This window comes from Strix uralensis, chromosome 2 (genome assembly GCF_047716275.1).
Source record: "Strix uralensis isolate ZFMK-TIS-50842 chromosome 2, bStrUra1, whole genome shotgun sequence".
Taxonomy (NCBI): domain Eukaryota; kingdom Metazoa; phylum Chordata; class Aves; order Strigiformes; family Strigidae; genus Strix; species Strix uralensis.
Window position 1 is genome coordinate 15,830,407 of NC_133973.1, and position 22,575 is coordinate 15,852,981.

Here is a 22,575-nt window from a genome sequence, read left to right on the forward strand (position 1 = left end):
TTTTAACTGTAGCTGTTTGCAATCCTGAAGGCTAGAGAAAGCTTCCTGAGTTTCCCTTTGGGAGAAGAATTTAGCATTACAATGATTTTTATTATTGCAGTCAACTTTATTTATGATTTGCTATTATTTATTCAAATTGTGAGAAGCTGTTATGCTAGGGTTATGAAACCCATTGTAAGATTGAGCAGAGGTTTGGGAGAAAAACACAGATGGCAGATTTGCCCATCATGTGATCTTCATTGTCCTTCTGACCTTATGTGGTGTTTTAAGTGCTTAGTGTTTCATAGGTTACAGCTAACCATGTTCCTAAGTATCTTTCTGAACTGGGTCCAAACACATATCCTACACTCTTATGCTCTGCTCTGACAAGTCGCATTAACTTTAATCATATGAATAATCGTTTTGCTTTCAGTAGGTCTCACAAAGTTAAAAATGCACTTACATTCCCTGTTAGATCAATGCCTTAACTAGGAATTCATTTCCAACCTGTACAATATTCCTAATTGCATTGAAAACATTCCTTTATAATCCTGGTTATTCAATACATTCTAGAACATCACTGTGATGAGATAAGAATTATGTCACTGAGAGAGAGTAACTGAAGAGTGTGTTGACACCTAAGGACATAACGAGGATCTGGTGAAATAAGAGCTTTGGTTAAGTAGGGTTTAAGTGAATTAGTTTATGTAACGCACAAAATGTTGTACTCTTACTGAAGTGATCTGAGAAGATGTAAAATTACTTTTAGCATGAATGCTAGTGCAAATTCTTCTGTCCGCAAAGCAGGCAGAGTCAGGGAGAAATGCACTCCGCTGCTTCAGGCCCAGGTCTTGGAGAGAGTTTCAGTGGCCAAGAGACCGGAGTCTAATATGAGGCAAGCTTCAGAAAGAAGCCCAGCAAAACATTCACCTCAGACCTCTACTTCTAACACAGCACACTTCTCGCCATGGGAATCGAATGGGAAGGCACAGAAGGAAAAGGGAGCTAAGGCAGCAGGAATAACCACATTGATACTGCAGCCTGCTGTGCAGGTGGCGTGGCCCTTGCCTCCTTTTTCCTGGCCCCTGGCATCACGTTGCATCCTGAGCTAGAGGCTGGCCACTCTAATTGCCTTCTACTGCCTCTCCAGAGATGTGAAAAAGAAAGCAGAGATGGGAGGAGGAAGGCAGCCATGCTAATGGGCTTTGCTTTTAAAAATATATACTGAGAGAAGACTGCTTGCACAGTAATTACATTTTAATAATTTAATTGGTGAGCATTTAACACATAGTAAACTAACACGTTTATGAAAGCAATTATTTCTGTTACCTGACAGGTAACAGAAAATTAAAAAAAAACACAACATTTTTGGAAAAAAACCCCAAACTCTTTAAACACTATCTTCTCAGTCAAGCACATTTCTTCTAAACATCTTGCACCCCTATTTGGCAAATGGTTGCTATAATTATTTTCTAGGGACATATTACAGCAATCTGGTGAATAGGGAAGTTGGGAGTCATGGCTACTGTGTTTTGGTTTGGGGATTTGATTGCAGAAACCAGTGCTGCATATTTTGCATTCCAAACAGAAGCAAAATGTTCCCTGTTTACTGTCCATCCAGTCAGGGAGCTGAACCATAGCAGAGCTGAAAACAATGTTAAACCATCATTTCGAGTTACCTGTTCATAGCCAGTAAAAGCTAGTATCCTCTAATGGAGACTAAATTCAGTCTGAGTACCATTTGCACCTGCTGGGTTCTGTGCTGGAGCACCACAGTGCAGTTCTGCTCTCTCCCATCTATCTCTTGCTCTCTTTGCTCCTATTGCATTATATGCTTTACTGGCGCGGGCAGCAGAGGCTGCACATCCACACCTTGATGCCCTGCTCTCTGCTCATGGCACAGCATGGGGAAGGAAGGAGGCTGCTAACATGGTGGGGGACTTCTCACAACTGCTTTAGGTGAGCCCTCAGTAAAATGCTACACATGGCAGGTTGCTGCTTTGGCTTCAATATGGAGCACAGTGCTGAGGAGGGGAATGTCAAAGGTGAATTTCCTTCCTTCCTTCCTTCCTTCCTTCCTTCCTTCCTTCCTTCCTTCCTTCCTTCCTTCCTTCCTTCCTTCCTTCCTTCCTTCCTTCCTTCCTTCCTTCCTTCCTTCCTTCCTTCCTTCCTTCCTTCCTTCCTTCCTTCCTTCCTTCCTTCCTTCCTTCCTCCCTTCCTCCCTTCCTTCCTCCCTTCCTTCCTCCCTTCCTTCCTCCCTTCCTTCCTCCCTTCCTTCCTCCCTTCCTTCCTTCCTTCCTTCCTTCCTTCCTTCCTTCCTTCCTCCCTCCCTCCCTCCCTCCCTCCCTCCCTCCCTCCCTCCCTCCCTCCCTCCCTTGTTACCTTTCTGCTGCTACATCCCTGCACCCCTTGCATTCCCAAGCAGTGCAGTATCTCTCCCTTGCTGCAGCTCTTCACTCCCCTGTGACACAGGGGTCTGTGGGGTCCAGGTGGTGGGCACTCCAGCATGGGTGAGCCCAAGCTCTTCCCCTCTGAGAAGGCATTTGTTGCAGTTCAGGGAATGTGTGATCTGTGATCTCTCCATCTCACTCTCCCCCCATCGGTGTCTGCAGACCAATCCAGGCTATCTTTAAACTTGAGTACTACCAAGGATTAGGTATGACAACATGAGGGATACTGGGCGGTCCTATGCAGATTTGGAAATCCATGGTCACCCCCATGTAACCATTACCAAAACTGACTTATCTCAAACCCCAGACCTGGCTGAAAAGCTGCAGCCAGCTTCGTGTCCTGCAGAGAGGCACTGCTGGCAGGTAACGTGCTCCTTCGGCAGCGGGAGCCGGTGGGGCTGCTGGCCAGGGACTGAGCCCTGGAGGTCCAGCATCGCTTCTGACAGACTGACAGAGAAAAATGAAAAGCCAGGCTTAAAATGGGCTTGGGTCTTGCTGTAGCCTTATGTGCAGAAATATGTAACTGATACGGAAAGGCAGTGAGTCAGGGCAGCTCCTCAAGATGGAGACACGCAGTCGGATCCCTGCCAGTATCCTTGTACTGTCAGCAGCCGGAGAGGGACAGGCATCCCAGCAGAGGTAGAACTCTGCAACTCAGCCCCAAGGGCTTGGGGGATTACACTGGCTCAAATGGCTGCTCTCAGTTGTTATTTGAGGCTGTGGTGCTCCCACAGCACCTCTCCTCATACCCGTAATAAGCAATTAATCTAAATTACAGAGGTTCCAGCTCTCTTTTACCCATATCTGTGGTGCTACTGGAAGAATGCTAAAGCTTTATGCCCACCATATGCTCATAGGTGTTCAGAATATACTTGGTCATGAAAAATGTTTAACCTGGCGATATCTATTGCAGATGCAAAGCCTGTCTCTTACAGATTTTAGAGCTGATGTTTGTTTAAAATAGTCACAGTGCTGTTGTATCCTATTTAAAAGCACATTGCTGGAGGTGCATAGGATATCCCTGTCCTCTGGTACATTACTGTTAATGCAACTGAAGGATGTGCTTGACTGTACATCTGATTCCAGGCCATAGCCCAGGCATGTTTTACACTAATACCTCATAGGGATACAGGAGAGATATATAGGAATATAGATGCAATATATATAGAATATAGGAATGCAGTCAAAGCTTTCAATTCTGTATTTCCTTTTCAGTTATCTGTCCCTTCTGGGCACTCCATGGCATCTAATTTCTTGATACCCAAGGGGATGTTTTTATCCTTATTGATCATCTCTTCGCAGACCGTTCTACGGGCTTGTGAACCTTACATTGACAAAAGGTTTTTGTAACCTCAACGCAGCAAACATTTCAGAATACCTTTCCTGGTGCTGTGTTTCATCTTGAATTCCCATGAAAATTCCTTTCCTATTGCTTGTAAAGTACAGAGTATGGCTGATTTCTTTCTTACCTGTTAAAATTCACTTTTTAATCAGGTGGCCACCTTGAACTCTTGCTAATAAGACCTGCACTTGTTAGGGACACTTGGGTGTTTTGTGTCCTTTAGGCTGCCTGGATTTATCTAGCTCTGTAAAGGGCTCTAGGAACAGAACTCAGTACACAAAAAGTTGTACAAGTCATCCAGTTTTCTAAAGCACAGCCTCGTGATATTTTTATTTGATTTATGTCTTGCTGTTCTTTCCTGTTTTCTGAGCACGATGTTCATTTTTATAACAGAGTCCTTAGGTTGTTTGGATATCTTTAGGGTGGAAGTGAGTTCATAGTTCTCCCAGTTTTGATCAAGTTCATTATTTTTGTTCTTGAGCTTATTATTTTTTAGTCCACTGTGTATTACTTCACATTTGTGAACATTTCACGTAGATACAAAGCAGATGGAAAGTTTTCTCAACTTGAGTAGGAGAGACAGAATCACTTCACCCACCTGCTAGCCAGTTGGTGAGGCTCTAGTCTGAAAGGGCTTATTAGTTGTTTCATTTGTGTGGGAAAAAAATGTAACCCAAGAGTCACGCAACTGGAAATACTTTGTATACACTACAAATCTTAAATGCACTCATAACATTTAATTTTCTTTATCTATTTAATTTTCTTTCACTTATTTATGTTTCTGATTTTTTTTCTTATTTATATTTCTGATTCTGATCTTTTATATATATATATATGATGGATCTCTAGAAGTACAATGAATATTACCATTTTAAGTATATGAATCTTACTCTTACACAGCCATTTGAAAAAATATATTTAAAACATAGTGTATAATTGGAAATATAATTAAAGCATTTCTGTGTCCCGAAGTGAATTAAGCTGTCAGAGGATAATGTGACCTTGAGGTTATAAGGGTTGTGATATGAGATTCAGGCAACCCAAGTATTATGGCAGCTTTCCTATAGTTGCTGTGTATTTTCCTACCTGTGATGTAGGTATGACTAAAGGCACTTAGTTTTCATGAACCTGCTATAAAACAGGAATAGCTGAATTAATCCACAGCCTCTGCCAAGAAAAAACATTTGAAAAAAATTGAAAAATATTTCTAATTCCATCACATGATTTTTAGAAATTCTGAATTTCTGCCAGGTTTGTGATTGATTTCAAAACTGACAAGAAATCCACACAAAAAGCCAATCTGCTTCTGTATTTTCTTTTGTTTCTGTATAGTCAAGTATTGCTGCTGTTGTTTCTTTATACTGCAAGCACATATTTAGGAGAGGAGGAAACAATTATATTGCAAACAAGGGGAGAAAACCACCTGAGAGTTCAGGGTATTTCTTCATTAAGTGGTCTGTAACCATTTTTTTGTGTTTCTATTCTAGTTGCATTAATGGCTATATCTAAAAGCAAGGATTGCAAGAATTTGTCTTGTATATTGAACACAGAAAATAAACAGCTGATAGTCTTCCTTGTAAAAAAGATCATTATTTTATGAGTTGCTCAGAGTTAACAGCTGATGATTTTGTTAGTTTCTTGGGGTCTTCATAGAAAATACTACTTATTTTGCATTGCAAATTGAGAGGAGGATCTCAGAGGAAGGAGATTTTAATGGGACATTTATCGCTCAGTATCTTTATTCTCAGTTCATATCTAGCCCAAGCATCTAACATGGAAAGTCATGATCACATCTTACTGCTTATGGGGAGCTCTGTAAAATTATCGGGTGATTTTTGCCCACTTATTAATGAGATGCTGGTAGTGTGGATTCAAACACAATTGTGAAACAGTTTTCAATTTGGAAATGTAACTATCAAATGTTTTGCAAAATCTGTTGGTCCTCATTTTATTTTGGAAAATGTCAAAACATCATCTATTTCAAAGGCAGCTGCCTTACTGGGACTTAAAAGTTATTATTTTGTTTAACTAACTTCTCTGTCTCTCTGAAAATTTAAATTACCTTCCTCACAGGAGGATTAATTAACAAGTTTGCCCCAAATCTTTGAAGAGGACAATGTTACTTACAGGCTAACCAGCAGTCATTAAGAGGATTCCGTGTCTGTTTCTTCTGATATGGAGCTACCTTTAGTATGAAATACATGGAAAAGACAGAGCTCGTTCAGCAAAGGCAGTCAGTGTCAGTAAAGCCATTTGATTTCATATATGTACAGGACACAAGGCTGGCTCTGCTGCACTTTGTAGACACTATCCTCTGCTGTCCGAACACTGCTTGTAGCATCAGCCAGCCAAAACTGCTTTCCAGTCCATCCCTGGGTTTAAGATAGTTTCAAAGAATTAAAAGTCTGATTTTGTGTTCTTATGTGTAGAAGCTTCTGAAGCAAAGTTTTATTTTGTAATTACTATTGATTTTAGTCTGCTTAGTCTGCTCTGGATAACATGATAAATGTTCCATGTTGCGAGATGCAGAATTTCTGAATAGACAGATGTACAAAGTGAAAAGCCGATTCAAAATAGGGAAACCAAACCAGATTTTTAAAGAAATAATGCTGCTTGCCAGAATAAAAAGACATTTAAAATTATATTTATGCTAATTTCAAAATGAAGACCATTATGTGTGTTAACTATGCACCTTTTCTGTGCATGGAACTTAAATAAAATTTAACTCCAAATTTATTTTTTCCAGAATGAGGTACCTCATCAAGCTCAGTCAAGTTATTATTGATTTACGATAATGAATATGCAGCTTGAACTTACTCTTTGTGTTTATGAATGACAGTTAAGGTACACAGATAAAACCTCTTGAGATTTTATTGAAGGCTCTGGAACTGAAGTTTACCAAATGTGTAGTTGACTCCTTGAACTCCACTCAAGAGGCCTGAGACTGTATATCCCATACTATTATATAAATTTCACATCTTCCATTAATTTCCAAGTTTCAGATCTGTGATGAGGAGGCAGCATGCCTGACTATGGGAATAAAAAAATTTAGAGAAAAAATTCATCTATGAACAGATATGTGAATTTTTTTAATCCCCAAAATACATCTTTTTTGGTAATTCATGACACTATGTAACTGTGTTGAAAAAAAAAAAAAGGCATTTCTGGATTGCACTGCAGCATTGGAGGTAGATTTGATTTCAGATCTCCTTTATGTGTTAGAAGTTCTCCATTTAAAATAGAGTTCTACTGCTATAGTTACAGCTAAGGCTAGAAAAACATGAAAGCCACTTATTTTGAGAAAAAGCATAACTGAAATACTTTTAATATAGTCCAAGAAATTTAGGGGGTCGGGGTCAGTTACTCTTCCTGATGAAAATATGAAAGTGTTCAAAAATATGTATGAATAATTCCTCATACATTCTTTCATGTGTTAGCAAGTTGCTTACAACGCTATCCTGATTTTCTTGAATTTGATGTGGTGTGTGAATTATTCACTGGAGTAATTTCCTTAAGCAGTCTTGGGACGACCCATTATTTGCGAGTAGTTATTGCAAGTGTTCACTAAACATGTGCTTTGTTGTCTGTCATTGTGGCACTCTCACTGATGTCCAGCCTAATGTTTGCTCTCAAACATCCAGAGGCATCATTTGCAATTTAAAATTTGAAGTTTGCTTCTCACAAAGTTTGTTTCCACTTAAAATCTGATGATTCAGTGGAAACTCTCTAGCATGCTTGCTTTGGTAGGGTATTTATGAAAATTAAACTCAATAGGAGCAGTGAACAGGTCAAATAAAAAATTCAGACTGCTCCATTATGCAGCATAATTCAAGCCTTGTTTTTTCAATAATATTTGCAACAAAACGACTATTTGTGTTGGCTGAACGTTTTGTTGAAAAGTTCCTGCTTTACACCATTCAGGTCAGAAGGCTTCAGATGCTTGACATGTAGTGCTGACCTGCCATAATATTGCTTGTTTGCTTCTCCCTGTTAGGAACTTTCAGGCTGGAGGGCTGAAGGAAGATTTCAGTTTTACTTGGAGCATTTCAGAGAGGGCTTACGCTTTGTGGTTGTTCAGGCAGTAATAACAGGGTCCATGTTTGGCCAAAAGCTGCATAATGCAAGCCTACATGTGAATTTTTAGCCTCATTCAGAAACCAGCATCAATGTAATCCCTGTCCTAAAATGGACTGTTTGCTCTAAAAGTATTCAAGTAATGTAAGCCTACAATGCTGGCCCTCTTTCTGAAGTCTGTTAAACGTAAAATAGTGAATTTATGGAGGGAGGGAAAGCTTAACTACAAATCACAAAGAAAAATGGAAGATTACAGTCAATTAAATTCCTTGGTGTCTAATCATAGTTTGGGTTGTGCAGGGAATGCAGGAGCTAGACTGAGAAGATTTTTAGGGACTTCAATTAGCATGCTAGAGACAGAAAAGACCTATTTTCTCCTGACTTCTCCAGCAGTCATTAATACTATCCCTGAGGCAGACACGAATTGCCATTGTTCCTTCAAAGTTAAAATTTGCTGGGGCTCACTGTTCACAGAGACAGTAAAACATCTATTTGCAGTTTCGCACCTCTAATTTGACTCTGCTGGTGAAACTCAGACAAGAATTCACAGCAGACGGGAGTTGGGTACTGTATAATTTAAATAGTAATGCAGCCAGATCAGCGGGTGGCCTGAGCGTGAGCGTTTGCTGTTTACTGTGATTCCGAGGGATTTTGTTCTGCTGTTCTCAGCTAGATGTGCTGGGTTTACAACGTGAAGCCCTCGTTAGCACTAATGGCAATTCTGCGCTGGAAATGCTGGAAAACAAACCTGCACGGGGCTGTTGCCTGATGCCGCAAATGCTGTGGCCAAAGTCTGTAGAAATTCACAGCGCGGCCAAATGTGAGATATAAGGGCAAGTCATACACAGCAAATGGTAGAAGATGCAAAGAACCAGAAAAGCATTTTAAAAGCTCTCTGAGGCACTTTTCTCTCCCTCTTTTAAAGAGCCTATAGCCTGTCCTAACAATAATGAGTGGTTGCCATTAAGGGTCTGTCTCTGGGCCAACTATGAATCCTAGGAAATGGCCACATGACGTTACTGCTGTGGCTTAAAAGCACAGCTTAAGCTGTATTATGAGAAAAAGAAAACCATTTCAGCAACGTGCCAGTACTTTTTGCCTTCAGTGGTTTGGTGGTGGGAAAAAGTAAATCGAGGAGCATTGATACACCCAGGCATATGATTTATTACTGCACTAGGATGCTGAGAAGATATAAGCCCCTTGAAAACCATGTTCTGAGGAGCAGCTGAAGGAGTGGGGAAGACTGGAGGAATGACCTATGGGGCAATTGAAATTTTATTTGCTAGTTATCCTAGAGGAAGCTGTGGTAAGTTTTTTGCCACAAGCAACATGGACCTAGAAAATGCGAAGGCCAAGATGACATATAGAGAGATGTATCATTTTGCAGTAGGCCGTCAGCCTCACCTGTATTCTTTTCCCCATTGGTTATTTGTATTACCCCTCTTTATTTCTCTCTCTTGACTTCAAAGAATAGTCACAGCCTGCTTATTCTGAGAGTGTGCAAGCATGATATGAAGCCTTTTGGGAAAAGCAAATGTGCCACCTTAAGAGGTGAATTGTATTTTAGGGACTAAGTTACAGATTTTGCTAAGGATACCTTAAAAAACGAGCATGAAGAGGTGGAACTCCAATGATTCTTACCTTTAAGGTCCAGGGGTAATCAAGTAAACACAATGACTACTTCCCCTCGGCATGTCATTTATTTACTAGTCTCCTGTTGATACACATGTATACTTGTGATTCTGCTTGCTGTAGAAGATAAAACTAAAATTTGCTTTGTATGCCAGCTGCTGTTGTTTGTTTGTTTTCATGATATAGGAGATATCATTTTTGTTAGACTTGAATTCTGTGCTTCAGCTTGCCATAATCATAAGCACATAGGATTTGTGTTCAAACCAGGCCTGTCTCCCTCCTAGGGAGCAATTTCACTTTACAAAATCAGCTTATAATTACCTAAAGCTTGCCACAGGAAATTACTTTATGTTTTTTTAAATGCTTTCCCCTTTAAAAGAAACTGACTATGGAAGGGGAAGTCTAGATTTAAAAACTGAAGGTTGGTTGTGTTGTTTGGAGGAAGGGATGGAAAGAGAGAGGCTACTGCAATACAAAGTCCAGGATCATGTGTACACAACTCCTCTGTGTATTTGCAGAATACCACCCTTCATGCAGAAGAAGTGGCAAGACATTTTCCTTTTACTTGTCTCAGTTCCTGGATTTTACAAGTTAATGTGTCCTTTTCTCGCCAGGCAGCAGCCGACCAGAGATGAGATTTTTCATGCTGTACTGGGAAAGGTTCTAATGATATTTTTGTCATTACTATATGGTGCAGCAGAAGTTTCCCTGTGTTGTGACAAAAAACTGTGCTAATGATAACAAACTATAGTTCTCCTCGCTACTGCAGATGACTCAAAGGTTCATTCCAACTGTTAACATAGTGGGCACATCCAGAGAAAGCTTTCAGCAACAGGGCATTTTGTAACTGGCATCTCACTGTTAAATTTGTCTCTCTAAACTGAGCCTTGCTGATTTTTTTTTCAGGGCACCACATGTCAGTAAATAAAACTCTGTAAAAAGACAGACAGTCAGGATGAACAGGATAGAAAGTCTTCCCATGACTGTCAAAAGATGGCATGATGGGGTATATCATAGTTGGTCAAAGCAACGAAGTAAGAAGAGTTCCAAAAAAAAAAGAGGGGAGGGAAGAAAAGACAGAGGGAAATGTTCTATTTCACTTCCCCTGAGCAAACATGTAATTTCCATGATTTCTTTTTAATGACTCTCTTCTGAAGCTAGTAGGTACTGATTTATGAAAAGCTGTAAAAGATCAGGTGGAACCCTGCAGGATGTCGTTTACAGCTGCACGGATTGCAACCCGTCTAATTTGTCTAGTAAAGTGTGAGCTCATGGCGCACATCACCCAGACCATAAATTTCATGTTCAGACCTTCTGTCTAGGGGCTGGGTCAGGGGGAAAAAAAACTGCCGATGTGTGCAGATGCTCTGAAAGCCCAGCTTTCCCTTAGTGCATGCGAGGAGACATCACAGGCTCTTCACAGAGAGACAAATTCCTGTTCATTGATAAACTGTCCAGATGTCCTCTCTGAGGAGGAAAGTAACTAGTTTTTGTTTGGAATTCTACAAGGAGAAAAATGATACTTTACAGTGCTGGTTATTCTGAGGTCACTTGCATTAAAATTAGGTCATAATTTTTGTCCTGATGATACTTTGATCCAAGTAATAAACATAAAAGCTCTTTTGGGCCACTCTAATTCCTAATCCTAGGGACCTGTTCTATTTCAACTTGTTTATTTTTTTTTTTCATTAGTTTTTCTTGAGTCAGGCCTTGTTTTATTAGATCTAAGTTAAAAAGACTTACTAGGCTAAAAAAAAAATAATTCTCCATGCTTTATCACTAAGAACACTTCATAAATACTCTTAATAAATGTCTTGGGATTCCAGACACTATACCCAGAAAACTATAAATAAAAAACATTGGCTCTTCATGGGACAAACAGTAGTTGGGGAGATGCCGTCTGTACAGCTACTGAATAAAAATATCTTGGGCCTGATTATCAAACCTGATCCTTTAACCGGAGGACATTTAAAGCTGTGTTTCACTTAGGTGCCTAAGATCTGGTTTTAACATGAGAACAGTAACCTGAAGTGTGCTGCATCTTGTCCTCAGCTCAGTCTTTGTGTTGGTGTGGCTGTGCTGTGCTTTCCCTTCTTTAGTGTTCTGGGGGCAGAGCAGGTTTCTGGTGTCTTCTGTCACTTTCCTTTCCCTCCATGGCTGTTCCCAGGATGTGAGGTCCGTAGCTGGTGCCGGTGATCATGGTCATTTGCAGCAGCTCTTTGTCTTGGCTGGGCTCCAGCAGGAAGGTAGTCAGGTGAAAGGTGTCCCATCAGGGACGTCACTCCTCTGAGACCTGGTGAAGATTTTCAAGCATCTAATGAGCTCTCTATTGAGGTAACAATACGCTTGGTAAATTGGTGATGCTTCAGTGATTTAAACATGGGCATGAGAAGGTGGCGCTCTTAAGCAAGATGATTATGCAGCATTCATCAAAGCTGCCAGCATGAGTAGATGTGGCGGCCTCAGCAGCAGATAACTTCCACAGACAAACAGAAAAGCCACATCTAGCCTGGAAGCTCCTGCTGATGCCAGTGCTAAGTTTAGACACAAAATAAATCCATACGTACCCTTGCTCCCTAACTTTCATCACATTCTTTTTTTATTTCAGGCCATCAAATCTTCTCCTGGACCAAAGTAACATTGATATTTCAGCCTTCCGCACAACAGGTGATTGGCTCAATGGTTTTCGGACAGGACAATGCAAAGACATTTTCACAGGCGTGGAGTACAGTTCCTGTGATACAATAGCCAAGATTTCTACAGAGTAAGTTTGAATTGACTACAGCTCTTCATCATTGGTTGTGGCTGGAGGTACAGGTTTAAACATAAGCTTATATAAGAGTAGCGGTTTTATATGGAGTTTCTAGTTTTTAGATAAAATATTCTTACATTTAGAGAGACAAATGTAAATTATTGTTGTAGTTACAATACACGTGCAGGAAACCTAGATGCTCTGGTACTGTGTGAAGGCCATGGTCCCATAGCTTTTTCTTGCTGATGACGGAAATTCCCAATTTCTTCCAATACAGTACCACAATGCATCATCTGGTCCACCAGCATCACTTTCTTTCACTCACATTTAGGAATTTCTCTGTTGATTCTTTATATTCTGTCTTTTATATGGGGGTTTCCCCACAGCTGGTACATGTGCCCATCCCATATTCCTCAAACCAGATAAGGCAGAGCAATCTCTTTGTAGCCACTGTCCTCCTACATGCTAATAATTATTCAGAGGCTGAACTCCCTCTTGACTCCAGTTTTGTCATTTAAATATGCTAAACTTGGAAGTTTACAACTTGCAAGTTGATTATATTTAAATGCAATCTGGTTTTGTGATAAGGAAGAGTAGGGTAGTGTTCTCCCTGCACCTGAAAAGGCATCAAGTACAGCTATGCACTTACTGCCAGAGGAAATCTTGATTCCCTGTTGGGCTAGCTGGAAACACTACAAGTTATGAAGAAGTAAGCAGCAGCTGTGGTACTGACAATTAAACACATCAATGCCGTTAATTAGTGTATTATTGCAGCTATTAAAAGGCTGCTAATGACTTTTTATAACAATTACCCTTTGGGGACAGTGCAGAAATCCTCTAGGAATGCCCAATTTCCTGTGAGCCACTGGTTAATTAGCCCTTCACAAGTGTTAAACTTCTGCATTGCACAAGGAACAAAGAGACTGGACAGCCTGGAGAAACAGAGGTGAAAAGCAGGGTAGATGCTGGAAGCTTGGCCATGTTGCTGTTAATCTCAATGCTGAGACCAGAGTTAAGACGACCATTCAGAGGACTCAGCACCTAATAGCAAGATGTCAGCACTGCTCAGGAAAAGCGATCAGGCTAATAAGGGGATGGAGATGTTAGAGAGGCTCAAGATTGCAGCTGGCCCAGAAGTGAACCCCTTGCCTCTAAATCCCAGTGCAGGTATTGCTGGAGAACACTGTTTCATTGTCTTTTCTTGCAGGTAAGCAAACACAACAAGGCTAAATGAGTTTTTACTCTTTTTTTGCAGCCTCCTGCTCCTTTCATACAATGGTTCTCAGTATTTTTCGTACCAGGGCTTGTGTTTCAGCAATATCACCATATCTGGAGGCTCCTCCAATGCAGCAATATAAGATGAGCCAGTTGATTACTGTTTGCTCACATCAATGCTAGGAAACACAGAGATGGTATGCTCACTCACCCAATGCATCTTCTCTTTTTTCCAGTGACATGAAGAAAGTCGGCGTTACAGTTGTGGGGCCTCAAAAGAAGATTGTTAGCAGTATCAAAGCTCTAGAAACTCATACAAAGAACAGCCCTGTTCCTGTGTAAGGTACCAAAATGATGTTGCTCAGGAGAGAAAAAAAGAGAAAATTTGCATCACAGGGCAAAAGTGATGGCTGATAAATGGCAGAATTTAAAGGAATTCTTTGAAACAGCTTTGGAAACATAATGGTTGAAATTTCAAACCCACTAAGACACTCAAATGTTGAGTATAAATGCCTTAAAAATAGGAGCGAACTTGTTTTCTATCTGTTAATCCTAAAGGGTGGGTGCTCTTGACTGACTGTTAATGCAGATAGTAAATTTCAAAAGAAAAACATATGTAAAAAATCCTTCCAAGTAAAAAACAGTGATATTAAAACCTAGAGCCATTTGAATATTAAGTGACTGAATAACACAAAAAAAAAAAAAAAAAGGACGTAAAAGCCGTGTATTTGATCTATACAGCAAACAAGAAGAAAGAAAGACTTGCAGTATTTTTATACAGAAGAGATCTGTAACAGGTATTTTATTTCTTTAAAAGCAAGGAAAACAGAGGACTATACCTCACAACCTGTCTGGCCATATTTACTATAATGTCATTGTAACATGCTCTTTCAACTTCAGAAAGGAAGACAGAAATAAAGTTTGTAGTGACTGAGTTAGTTGACAAAAGATTTTCACCTTTATGTTAGCTTCCCTAATTGTGTTCATTTAAATAGAAACAAGTCTTAATTTTTAAAAGACTTATTTATTTCTTTTGGTTTTTCCACTATTGTTTATATTTATGCTTAAATACCTTAACCTGGCTGTATTATTGCCAAGTGCCAAATGTTATCAAAACTTCATTGGTTCAACCTGAGAAAGTGTCTGAGGGTTAATTACTAGATGATTTTATACTCATAACATCATATATGAAATACAGAAGGAAAGAAAGATGGTCTTTTTTCCAGCTCTGACACTAGGCAAAGCATTTGGACTTGTTGAGATTCCTTCCATTTGCCGTGAGTGGCATTTTAACCCAGGCTTGAGTTTTTGCAGAGTTGTGTGCGTGCCGATCTCTACATCGGTATCTGCCCCGGTGAAGCACATGTATCTCATTTCCTTCCCAAAGGCCTGTTTTCCTGTCAAAATAAGGACCCCTGTTCTCAGGAGGTGCTCAGGTGGGATATTTGCTTAGCATAGAAAAAAGTCAGGGTTGCATCCTGCACTAACTGATGATGGGTTTTGAGTTCGCTGAGAAGTGGTCCATTCCTGGCTTCCATCTGGCAGGCTCTGTTCCCGACGCTGGGAACGGCGAGGTGTACTGCCCTGCGGGCAGCCACTGGTAGTCACCCTGAGGTGGTGCCTTGCAGCCAAGGATAAGTAGATTGTTTATAAGGATGACTTAAGCTGTGAAATGGGACTTTGGTATGTAATTTTACCTAAGTCTGAGCTGGAAGTCCTCTGTCCAGGCACTGCCATCCTGTAAGGGACTTGAGGTTTTGGCAGAGGTTCCTTAGGCACCTGTTCCTTGAAAGAAAGCAGAAAGGAGCCTATCTTGAGGAGAATATTCACATTTCCCAGTGGAAAAATGAGCCTGGAAGGTGAGATTTGAGAGCCGTTCGCCATCTTCAGCATCTTCTCAATAGCGAACTCTGAGCTGTTGCTCTGGAGCATGTCAGTCCCGGTTCTGAGCAGACACATCTCTTTGCTCTGAAAATGAGTGTTTTAAATTGAACTGTGAGGCACTTCTTGTGCTGCTTACAGGCGAGCTCCTTAACGCTCTAGATGTGACATCAGGGATGCAGGTGTCAAGCTTTGGGCACTAGTGGCAACCACTCTGATTCCCAACTGGCCTTGCTGGAATCTAAACCTGATTCTGATGAATAACAGTGAATCCCTAAAAGTCCAAGACTGTGTGGGAGGCAGATGGCTATATGGCACTCCACCTTTCACTGTGCGGGCAAAAGCCAGTAACTAGTTGTGTTTTCTTTCTTGTGTTGGTTTGGTTTTTGAAGCTCCCTTGTAGCATAGGGCACATAAGTAAGGGAAGAGTCAGTTTCTAGGATTTGTGTGGCTGAATCAGCTTTTAAATTGTTCTTCGTGGGTCCAGGACTTATAAAATGTAGAGACACAACGTTTATCACACGTTGTTAAATAGAAGCAGAATTAGAGACTGTCTAATGAGTGCTGGCAGTAAGCATGCTGTAAAGGACTGGATTTAAAAAACACTCAGATGATAATAATCAGTAATATTTTCTGAAAGAAAAATGAATGGGTTTTAAAGTAAGTTGAATGGAAAAATGAAAAATGGAAGAAAATTAAAATAAAGCACTTAAGATGTAAAGAACAGTTCTCCTTGTCTGCCACAATCTATTGTGAAATGCAGCATGCTGAATAGAAAAGCTGTATTTTTCCATTGCTTAGTTCATTCAGAATCTCTCCTTCAGTTTGAGATTGCTCTAAATCAGACATTGTTAGTGAATTTGAGTCACCAAAATCCATTTGCCGACATTGTCTGTGTGGGGGACAGCTTTTTATAACATATTCCTCATGACATTTCTCTTCAGCTTCATTCTGCCGCTGGAGAGTAGGGGCGAGGGGGCTGGGGTGGGGGGAAGACATCTGTGAAATGCTTCTGAAAACACAGGACCAGTTGTTAGAGTTTTAGATGACGACTGAAAACTTTGCACCAACCCTCCTCAATTTTCTCTTAGTATCATGTCATGTTCCTTGCCCACTGTTTGAGCATGCTCAGCATAAAAGATTAAATCTCACTGATGCTTGGGAAAAAAGAAACTCAATTTTGCTTTTCTTTACTATTAGAAGTAGAGAGTTTTAAAATACATTTAGTTTTCTCTCCCTGTCAAAAGTTGATTTGTACTGTAAGTGGCCTCTGTTGCAAGCATCCTATACTCCCTGTCCCCATGTACATATGTATACATAGCAGTGTACAATTCTTCATTGTGGAGTAGAGATACTAGAATTCGTGTGGCCATCTTCCTGTACAGGACTTGCATCAGTTATTGACACCAAGCAAAATGCAATTACTCATAAAATGACATGCCGTATTATTGGTTTTGTATCTTTAAATATAGTTTCCATTTTATTTATTTCTGTTAACATATCTAGTTTTGTGCTGTTACTTAGCATTCAATAAGCAATGTATAGATGTGATTTGATTGGCAATATGTATTTACTTTAACTTGTATTTCAAAGCATTACTTACTCATTTAGATTATATATTGTGCAATTGTAGATGGCCTCTTACTAATGTAAAATGATTTGTAGTGGAAACATTTATATTTTTATAATAAACATAATGAAAGTATTTTTTACATACTGGAATACTGAGGTGATTGCTTGGAGGACAAAGTAAATTTATTTGATTAGAGAAGTGCGATAAAATTGTTATTAAATATGGATAAATTCTGAGTGTTAAAGCATGGGTTTGGAGTGAAAGCTAGATATTACCTATATTATCTATTAAAAGAAACAAGTAGTGCAGGTTTTAACTAGACAGACCAGAATTTGTGCTAAACTGACTTCCATCAGTCAAAGACTTTCCTTTCTCCATGAATACGGGAAAACATCGTCTACTACAGCCTGCCTATGGGATATTGAAAAAGCTGTCTTTTATTTTAGTTGTGTCAAGTATTTCCAAACTTTTGCTTTTTTTCCTCCCTTGCCAGTGGACCTCTTTTCATCTTATTACTATGTTGAATCCAGTAAAAGATGTACTTTTCAACAAAATAAAAAAAGCCCACCGCTTACTGTAATTTAACCCCATGATCATTTCTTGCCTCTGAGTATCTGTATTAGAAAATATTTTGCTCCTGTTTTGTTATGTCCCTACCAAGTTGTTTCTGTATGCTTCACTGAAGTAGAGTGTCTTTGAAAATGCCAACATACAACTCAACTTTGCATCTCAGGAATTCTCTTCCTAGAAAAGTAGGAGTGATTTGAATGTTCACCAGTTACTTGAGGAGTGAAGTTACAGGATCTTTCTGTACCATAAATGATTTTGCATGCTTTTGTATATTACTGTGCTTACTGGTGCAAAATAATGAATGATATACCTGTCCTGGAGTCTGCAAGTTGATAAACTTTATGGACATGGATGTAGCATACTTTTTTTTTTTTGGCATTTTGTCTTGGTACCTTCAATAGAAAGGGGAATCATTGAAAGGAGATACCCAGAATTGAACTTAACTTTAAATGACAACAGCTGCACTGAAATCCACTTTTTCTTCGTAACACCAGTATGCCTCATGCTGTGCTGCAGTGGGTACATATGGTGTCATTTTAACTTCTAATGGGTGGGTTTCAGTGCTATACTTGCACAACAGGAAAGCAGCTCTGTTGGTCTAATCCATGCAGTATGCAAACTACCTTGCAAATAGGTTTCGCTTCAGCAGTTGTGTTACACTGACTTGCATCTATCCCTTTAGCCTTACTGGTACATTGTATTTGCTTTATATCCCCAAGGGCACAGTGGATATTAATGCTTTTATAACTGTTGCATTCATCATAGAACATACTTAATGCTCACAGTCAGTTCTGGAATGGCAGTAGGATGCATTCACACGAAGAGCAGCAGAACAGGCACATGCCTTGCAGCCCACCACCATGTTTCAGCTCAAATCTGGAGGGATAAATTGCTGATAATCGGTTCCACAAAGTCAGATATGCTTTTTTTTTTTTAGTAACATTACTTTTTCAAAGTGACACTTTTCCACTTTGCATTCCTTGTTAAGGATGATGCCCAGACCTAGATATCTATACCAGTAAAAGCCTAAGCAGTGTCAAGTGAAATCAGACAATTACTTCTGCTGTCTCACATCTGCCACTCCTGTTAATTCAGACAAATATCCATACTATTGACTTCGCTTCATTTTCTCAACCACTATAATTCCTCAGATCCTTTCCAAACTATCACTGCCTGGTCAGTAATTCCCCATTGTTATATGTGCACTCAGTTCCTTTTTCAGTCCTCAGTCCAATTTTTTGTGTATTTCTTAATGAATTTTATTTTCCTAATTTAAAAATATTTCTCCTAGAAATACTTCTCCCAGCCTTGATTCATCCACATGTGTAAACATGCACATGCTCATGATCCAGGTTACTAATGCAAATGGTGAACAGCACGAAACACGAAGGACAGACTTCTCTTGGCTTCTTTGTTATGCTTTTCAGATGGCCAGAGAACCTCTGACAAATGAAAAGTACTCAGTATGCAAGGTTTTTCAGCTCACTCTGCTTTCACATTACAATGATTTCATAATAGCCCATATTTCCCCAGTTAGCTCATAAGAATGTCATGTGGGACAGCACCAGAAGTCTTACTAGAGACAAGATAAATCACATCTACTACTTTTTAGATTATCCTGTCACAGAAATAAATTAGATGTGTTTGACGTGATTTGTTTATTCTTGACAAATCTTAGTTGGTTTCTTAAGACCTTGTAATCCTCCAGCTGCTTAGAAATGTACTGTGTGATATATATAATGTCTCATTCTGGGTATTTAGGGTTAGCGTACCTAGTCTGTAATTGCCTGGCTCTGCTTTTCTCTCCTTTTTAAAGTTGGGGATGATCTTTGCTCTTCTCCAGTTGCCTGGACTCTGGTGATTTCTCCAAGAGAATACCCAGTGGTTACTCTTGGACTAGTCCCTTAAGTTACTATAGTAAATCTCACAGACTTTGCAAACCCAAACGCATTGATCACTTCTTCTTACTCCTAGGATTCCTAATGGTAAAATACAAATAAAATGAATATGGGCAAATGTTTTTACTGCTGCCCAGGTTTTCAGCTTATGCCTTGAACTTTTGCAAGCAAGCAACTACTAAGATTCACCATTAAAGAAGCATGGAGTAACATCTGTTTGGTTAGCAAATTTAATTATTTGTTTTCAATTAGAATGAACAACTGAGGTTCATCACTACTCTATGATTTTGAAGTTGGATGATAAGGTCAAGCATCCTACAAAGGTAGTTGAGGTCCACGGTCTGGGATCATTACAAATCTTTTAATTCACTCTGCTGCTGTCTGCATGAGGGGGAAAATATCCTTTATCTCCACTCCTCTTCCATCCAGTTTATCCTAATATTATTAGAAAGCTCACTTTTTAAATCTCTTCAGTAAAGTCAGTCACTTGAGTTTACCCACTATGGATTTGTAATTAATACTGAGTTTAGTTTCCAACCCTCTCAAAGGTGTATGTTTGCAAGAGAGTGTGAAATAACCAGAGCTTTATATTCTTAAGGGAATTAGGGTAGCAGAAATTTCAGTTTCAGCAACAGTAAAGCACGTCTGGGCATAAAGCATCAGACATGAGATCTCAGGCACCCATAGATATCATTGTCCTGTGTATGAAAGGTGGGTAGCCTGTGGGTTGCTACTCTAATAAATATCACATATCCTTCCCACAAGAAACTGTGCTGTAGCTATACACTGAGGCTGCTTCTCAACTGGCAAAGTACAAATTGCCTCCACGTTGCTGAGCAGCTGTGCGTGCTGTGAAGGCACTGCCCCTTCAACGCCTCAGCCAAAGCAACACCCGCCTTAGGAGGGCTGTGGTCCTCGCCCCAAAATGCTGCGCACGCCCCAGCCCAGCCCTCCCCACGGAGCTTGATTTCTCCTCCTGGCACAAGGCCTGCAAGGATGAAAACTGAGCATTTAGTCTCACTGCGTTCACATGAGCGCAGAGTATAACATTTAATTTTAAGGCACTGAGCTGAAATGAAGCCAGAAAAAACATATATATGCTAAAAACGATTTGTCTGAATGAAAAAGAGAATGGAGGTCTGGTAGCTTTGTGCCATAGTCTGACCAGGGATTCAAATAAGCCTCTCTGAGGCTAATTTTCCTGTCGTTCCCCACCTTCCCACCAACAGAAACAAGTCCTTGGGTATAGTTTACAGCTTGAAGTGATTTATTTTCACAGGGTGGTTCACTCTTTTCACTTTCATTACTCTCAGAGCTCCCATCTTCCCTCATGCAGTTCAACAGGCCCCAAAATTAGGTTCAAACCACAAAAGTTTTGTGTGTCGCATCACCCCTTCCTCCCGCAGGCTTTCCTTGGTACCCGCCATCCCCTGCCATGCTCACAAAGCATCATCCTGACCCCCTCCTCCCCGTGCTGGCGAGAGGGGGCCCCCATCTACTGTGGCTTATAGCCCAACCTACAGGAGAACCCAAAAATCAGGATGGGAGATGACTGAAGTGATACCTTAGAGTCAAAGCAGTATTTCAATAGTTGCATTGTTAGTTGCTTGCCTTGCTGCGCTTTACATTTCTGATCTCTTGCCATATGAATTTAGCTATGTGGAGTCCCACCAGACATTTACATTTGCTTGTGATTTTTTCTCCATGAATCACATTCAGTGTAGATGTTTCCTCCCGCCTAGGATTTAGAGTGATAGAATAATTTTAGCTACAGAATGATATCATTTTAATAAAACCAGATGATGCTTAAAACAAAAGCAAAATGAAATTAAAAAAAAAAAAAAAACAAACCCACACACAGAAAACCCCCAACAAACTCCACCAAAAGTCCAGGTTGCTGAGAGGGGTAGTGCCTCTCTAGCTCATAATTTGGACAGTGAATAGGTATCCCACACACAGCCTGGTAATGGAGGGTTTCTGGGTGTTTTCCCCATCTTTTCTGCGGTATCTGGGTGGCTTTTTGCACCGCTAGCTGGATGTTTGCTAGCAAGTTTTGTCACTGCTAAAACATGCAGCTTCCCCTCAGGCTGGTTGTCAGCTAATCAACGGTAATGATTCCCTGCTTTTAGTGTGCCCCTTTAAAGTTGCATCACCTTTTATTATTTTACTATTTTTAATCTCTTTCATTCACTCTCATAAAGGTTTTTGGGGGGCTTTAGTGGAGGACTAATCCACAATTCCCTGTTGTATATACTTTTTTATAAAAAAGTTATGCCTCATTAACTGAGTTAATACTTGCCTAATTGTAATAGCAAAGCAATAAAATTCAATCCCTACAACAATGTGATACTGTAACTTCCTTTCCTCTAACTGATGGAGCGCTGGGCTACCTGCCAAGGAAGTCAAATGGAAATGGGAAACAATATTAACAAATAAAATCTCTTTCTGAGGTTTAGATATAGATGTTTTCTTGGGGGGGGGGGGGGGGGGGGGGAGGGTCGGTTGTTTTTTTTTTTTTCTTTTGATCTTCTGTCATTACTTGATTCATTTTTCTTTCTTTCTGTTCCCAACTTTCATTCTGTCATTATGCATGTGGGTTTTTGGGTACAGGAGGAGCTGGCCCACAGAGGAATTATTTTTCTGCCCCTTTTCACCTCTTCCTCATATGTAAGCTATCCCCCTCATATAAAGTTCCATAATTTTTTTTTGAAAAACCAAGCATATCAAAGACACCAAAAACGTGTATGTGAACACCTCCCCATCATGGACTATATAAAGAATTATAACTAAGCCAAAGAAATAATTAGATTCCTTCAAACAAATATAAAATGAAACAGAGAGATCAAATCAAAGTAAACTTCTGTTGCTGGCACTAGCCAACCACTGCAACTTGTAACACAGCTTTATAAATTTCCTGGTCCTTATGCTGCAAGCAGACCAGATTGCCACTGCTATGCAGAGAAAGACTATATCTTCCAGTACAAAAGAATCTGAAAAAGCTCAGGAGAGTTGTCAGAAATTTCACCTACAGTTTGTGAAGAACTGATTAATTTTCCAATGGGAGGGTAAGAAAAAAAGGGTCTCTGAGTATACCTGAAATACCAAGCTCAGTAAAATCAGAGGCAGAAGTAGTGGACTCGAGGGAAGCATTCCTGTTTCCTTCATTTAGCCTTAGCTGAGTATGGACACAGGGCTGACGTTACCACTCT

The 22,575-nt window shown here is 40.0% G+C and overlaps 1 protein-coding gene across 4 annotated transcripts in view; it reads left to right on the forward strand.

The window, feature by feature from the left end:
- Nucleotides 1–16,259, forward strand: part of EPHA3 (EPH receptor A3) — a 232,021-nt gene extending 215,762 nt beyond the window's left edge. For all 4 annotated transcript variants that reach the window (XM_074856889.1, XM_074856897.1, XM_074856902.1 and 1 more), the window contains exons 16-17: nucleotides 12,086–12,241; nucleotides 13,681–16,259. In XM_074856889.1, the coding sequence (XP_074712990.1) occupies nucleotides 12,086–12,241; nucleotides 13,681–13,786 (262 nt within the window). In that variant the 3' untranslated portion in view covers nucleotides 13,787–16,259. The remainder of the gene's footprint in view (nucleotides 1–12,085; nucleotides 12,242–13,680) is intronic.
- The last annotated feature ends 6,316 nt before the right edge of the window (nucleotides 16,260–22,575 follow it).